This window comes from Microcebus murinus, chromosome 6, assembly GCF_040939455.1.
Source record: "Microcebus murinus isolate Inina chromosome 6, M.murinus_Inina_mat1.0, whole genome shotgun sequence".
NCBI classification, from domain to species: Eukaryota; Metazoa; Chordata; class Mammalia; order Primates; family Cheirogaleidae; genus Microcebus; species Microcebus murinus.
In genome coordinates, this window is record NC_134109.1 from 38,190,961 (window position 1) to 38,196,516 (window position 5,556).

At 39.2% G+C, this 5,556-nt stretch overlaps 1 protein-coding gene across 1 annotated transcript; it reads right to left on the bottom strand.

Moving 5' to 3' along the window:
• Positions 1-207: 207 nt before the first annotated feature.
• On the bottom strand, positions 208-638 carry LOC142871377 (ATP synthase F(0) complex subunit f, mitochondrial). Its single transcript, XM_076003623.1, has one exon. It carries the CDS (start codon positions 612-614, stop codon positions 348-350), a length of 267 nt encoding a protein of 88 aa, XP_075859738.1. The 5' UTR covers positions 615-638; the 3' UTR covers positions 208-347.
• Positions 639-5,556: the final 4,918 nt, after the last annotated feature.

Here is a 5,556-nt window from a genome sequence, read left to right on the forward strand (position 1 = left end):
TGTAGAGGGGTATTAGTCATTTGTGACCTTAAGGGTGTCTTGATTTGGGTTAGGTAGGAGAATACAGATTCACAGCAATAAGTGATTGAAGAGTAAGAAAGCATTTTTTAAGGCATGTTGTCTAAGGCATGGATGTTCCACTGCATTTTTCTATATTTCAATTGGATCTTTTTTTTTTTTTTTTTTTTTTTTTTTTTTTTTTACACATACCAGTCATCTTTTATTTGGAGGTCAATTGTCACTAGAATATGAAAGGATTCAGCAATGATGCAGTTCCTTACAGAGGGTGCAGGGCCAAGAAGGTCAAGGTCACGAGTGCAGAGTATGCCCCCCACATGGTCCCCTCTTCAGTGGTACTTGCGTCGCCGCTCATGTTTGAGCTCCTTGTAAGAAAGGCAGTAGTTGAAAAGCACATAAGCTCCCAGTATCATAGAAATCCCAGCGAAGCTCCCCTTCTTCACATCGATGTACTTGTTGTAATACCGGTAGTAACCTCTTCGAAAGGCCCCAACAATGCCTTTAGGGGTGAAATCCCGCATCAAAATCCAGCTTGGCAGCTCCCCTAGTTTGACATCCATGAGTTTCTTCTCCTTCACTGGTACGGCTGACGCCATCTTGAAGCCCTGATGTCCGCTGTCTCAATTGGATCTTTCTTAGTATCAAACAATAACTTTAAAATGTCATCTACTGAGAGCTCAATCAATTTCATCTGTAGTTCTTTAGGTGCCTTGGTGTTATCAACTAGGTGAGGCTGAAATGTTAATTTGAGTGTGATGTCATGATTCTTAAAGTCAGTGAATCTTTCATTATATTCTCTAATTAATAGGTCCATGACAGCTGCATATTCTTCAAATGATTCACACATATCATCCTACTCATCAGTGACCTTTGCTAACTGGGGAAAATGTTCATCCAAAATTTCCTTTTAAAGAAGAGATGTTTTGAAAAAAGATAGCTTTTTTCAAAATGCTTGGATATTTTGCCACATATATATAGACTTAGTTTTACCTTGCAAATAAATATTCAAGTTGTTTTGATTTAACATGATATCACACAGATATACTGCATTCCTACAGAAATCTTTCAATAATTCACATTGGGGCTGGGCACGGTGGCTCATCCCTGTAATCCTAGCACTCTGGGAGGCCGAGGCGGGCAGATAAAACCAGCCTGAACAAGAGCGAGAACCTCATCTCTACTATAAATAGAAAGAAATTAATTGGCCAACTAATATATATAGAGAAAATTAGCCAGGCATGGTGACACATGCCTGTAGTCCCAGCTACTCGGGAGGCCAAGGCAGCAGGATTGCTTGAGCCCAGGAATTTGAGGTTGCTGTGAGCTAGGCTGATACCACAGCACTCACTCTAGCCTGGGCAACAAAGTGAGACTCTGTCTCAAAAAAAAAAAAAAAAAAAGAAAAGAAAAAAGAAATTAGCTGGACAACTAAAAACATTTAGAAAAAATTAGCTGGGCATGGTGGCGCATGCCTGTAGTCCCAGCTACTTGGAAGGCTGAGGCAGAAGGATCACTTGAGCCCAGGAGTTTGAGGTTGCTGTGAGCTAGGCTGATACCACAGCACTCTAGTCCAGGCAACAGAGTGAGACTCTGCCTCAAAAAAAAAAAAATAATAATAATAACAACAATAATAATTCACATTGCTGATTCTGTTCTTCATAAAATTTAACTCTCTGTTATTGCTGAGATAAAGTTTTGGCTAACACCTGTCCCTGCAACAGCCAACACATTTTAGAATGACATGGCAAATCCACACTGAATACCTCATCGTTCAACTTCAGCATATTATGAAACTGAGGTGTTGTATTTGCATGAATATAGTAAACAATACTTATAACTTGTTGCAAAGTGTCACTTAAAATAGTAGCTTTAGAAGAGAGATTTTGCTGATGCGAGATAAAATGAGAAGAAATGAGGGCATTTGGATCTATTTATACTTTATCTATGTAATAATCCCTTCATTTTTTGTCTCTCATGGAAGGTGCACCTTCTATACATACACTCACTAAATTTATCAAATTCAGTCCAACTTCACATTTATCTTGAAAGTTGTTGAAAATATCTATTCCCCATGTTCTGTTCACAAGAGTGCCCAAAGGGAGTAACTCTTCACAGCAAAGAAAATCTTCTGTTATGACCCAACTGAAGTATAAAACCTGCACTGAGTCAGTAGTATCAGTTGATTCATCCAAAGTGATTGAATAATATATATTTTCCTTTTGAAGTATTGCATGGAGTTATTCTGTTAAGTTGAAGGCTAATTCATGCTGCCGATCCGTTATGGTTCTCCTTGAAAGAGGCAGTTGTTTGTACTTTGAAACGTTATCAGGGTCTAAGCATCCTACAACTTTGACATGCATTCTTTCACAATTTCTACATCACTGAATGGCTTCCCTTTTCCCCCCAAGTATATAAGCTACTTTATAAGTTGCTTCAGTGGCAGCATTTCCAGATCTTAATGCTGCTTGAAAAGAATTGTCTTTGCTATTGCTTTCCATCTTTTAATTTCTGCAATATAACCTTTCACACCTCTCCCTCTAATTTATTAACAAAATATTTAGGGTCCTTATGAGTGTTATAATGCTGATGATCATTGACTTTCTTCATCTCTTAAACTTTTGTTTATGAACATTTTTCAGAAGAGCATTGAATTTCTTTAATGTCGATATTGCAGTATCACAAAGCAAGCAAATCATCTTAGCTTTAGCAGAAACAAGATAATATTGTAATTCCCCAATCCTCATTAAATAATCTGTTTTCTTCTTTCTGTACTTTCTTGATCTTCTTTGACATGATGGGCTGTTAAGCAGACAGAATTAAAAAATACTGTCAATCTGTACAACTATTCACAAATTCCACTTCAGACAGAAACACAATGCACCACTGTCCAAAGCTGACTACAGACTGGTGTACTTGACCCCATAAACTCTTGCCAACCAGCCTCGTGTGGTAGTGGTGCAATTCAGGCGAGGGAAGTTAAAACTAAATCATGAGTGTAGCAGCCATCAATTTAGCCCTTACTAATGTTCTAATTGTGCCAGTCAATCTGGGAGTATTATTTTGTTGAAGCTTATTTTATTCTTTGGTATTTTAAATAGGGTCATTTTAAAAATAAAATAAAAATATAAAACAATAAAAATGTATTAATAAAAATAAAAGGATTTGCTTGGTAAAATTTGGATTCAGTCAAAAGGCTGCACTTAAGGACCTGGAAGGACACATGTGGCCGTAAGGTGACAGGTTCCCCACCGCTGGCCTAGACCAACAGAGGTGCTATGTGAGGGTGAATCGTGGAGGAGGATAATCAGTATCAGTTATGGCCTTAAGAGATTAATTGCAGCAGCAGAGGCTTTACTGCACCCCACTAATCTTTTAAAAAATTAGCTAATTTATTTTATTTTATTTTGCCTGGGCTAGAGTGCAGTGGTGTTATGGTAGCTCACTGCAACTTCAAACTCCTAGGTTCAAGCAATCCTCCTGCCTCAGCCTCCCAATGTACTAGGATTACAGGCATGAGCCACCATGCCTGGCCCCTTACCTTTTTAAGTTTTCCAGAAAACATGGATTTTTCCCAACCAAACTCCTGGAAGCTACTTTCAGATGGAGCAGAATTGTAAGAAACAAGTGGGAATTGTGTGTGAGGTGCTATGGTAGGCTTTGGCGGATTCCGTGGTGCTACACCTAGATCTCCTCTTCCGGTTGGTGCATTGAACCCCGGTTATTGGGCAGAAACATCAACTGACAGCTTGTAGGTGTGTCTCTCTCTGGCAATTGCCCTCAGCCACAGAAAATGACCTTACTGAATGCTATCCCCACGACTAGGTGTGACCACTACCTAGCTACTGTGCAGGTACAGGGGCACAGCCAAATTACTTCGATTTGAGACAACTCAGAGGGGCCATCCCAGTTTCAGAGCTCTCTGTTGGATTAGCCAAAGTCTTAGTTGCAAGTGCATTGTGGACTGTTTTCTTCCTCTGCCCAATTCTGTCTTCCTCTCTTCCTTGCAAGTACATCTCCTTAGAGCTCTCCTCAGTAAATCTTCTGCATGCAACTTTTCGTTTCCAGTTATGTTTCTAGGAATGCCAATCTCAGATACTATCCTCAGAAATAATTCAAAATTTCCTAGCAAATCAGCCCTAACAACCTGGTTACCATTGGCTGCAACAAGATGATTAACACTGCAAACTTTGCTTGTGACAGTATTAATGTTGACTTCAGGTAAAATAAATGTTTATTGCTTCATTCATGTTTTAAGAAATCTGGTTTTTTTTAATGTGGTTTGCTTGAACAAGCACAGCAACTGTTTATAGAATGGTAGCAGAAATTTGCATAAAAGTACAAGTATTTATCACTACGTATTAATAGAAAGTTGATGGATTTTTGGGGGGTGGGGGAATAGGGTGAGGAGGTGGAAGTAGCAGGACAGAGAAGATCTGTCCTCCTTTCTACCTATTTATTTCATTTATGTTGTTTTAAAAAAATAAAGGCTTTGGTTACTTATGGCTAAGAGAAAAGTATTCCTTAAGTCTCATTGAAAACACGAGATCTGCTTAGACTTACAGTATTCTTAAAGCAATGTCACCATTAAATACTTTTGTTCGTTTTTAGATTTAAGGCTTATAGGTTTATTATTCAGCTTATGAAATGAGTTTTCCAGCATTCTACCCCATAATCATCCATAAAAAAGAAATTCATTTATAGAAGAGACTGACCTAAACCCAATCTGACTTCAAATATATTCTGTGCTATTTAGGAGGGAGATTACTGAAGGTCACATGCAATGGATTCTTAGCCCAGGGGAATTTTATAGCATGCTCAGTGGAAGCTGTACTAATTCAAGAAATTCTTTGAATACTTCTTAAGAAAACATTCTCAAAAACATTGCTCTGAGACCAGAGTCTCCAACACACTGCCTAAGTGCACCCCTCTCATATATTAATCATAAGAATTGAGATCCACCTGGTTGAGGTCCAAGCACTTTATTTGCAGATGAGCCTCTTGAAGCATAGGAAGGGATGACATAACAACAAATATATCTTTGGCTTATGCCCTAGTTCCTGGCACAGAGCTCCTAAAACCCTTGTAATTTCAAGAGCCATTGGGATGCATCTTTTGTTCTAATATTTGGTCTTTGACCTTAGTTCCTGACATAGCACTCCTAATCCTTTGGAATTTCCTGGGTGATATTAGCATCTTTTGCCCTAACAAGGTGACTCTTTGTGGGTTCCTGGATGGGGGCTGGCTGCCAGAAAGACGGTGCCGTAATTAGAAACGTGGAACTTTCAGCCCCATCCCCCAACTTCCCAAGAGGAGAGGGGCTGGAGATTGCATTAATAACTGATCATGCCCCTGTGATGAAGTCTCCATGAAAATCCCTGAACTACGGAGTTTGGAGAGCTTCCTGGTTGGTGAACACATCCACGTATTATTAGGGTGGCATACTGCAAATCTATGGGGACAGAAGCTCTTGGCCTCGGGACCCTTGTGAACTTCAACCAATGAACCTCTTCATCTGGCCATTTATTTGCATATTTAAAA

Excerpts from the sequence above, each read along its gene's own strand:
- LOC142871377 (XM_076003623.1), bottom strand. The coding sequence starts at position 614 with ATGGCGTCAGCCGTACCAGTGAAGGAGAAGAAACTCATGGATGTCAAA.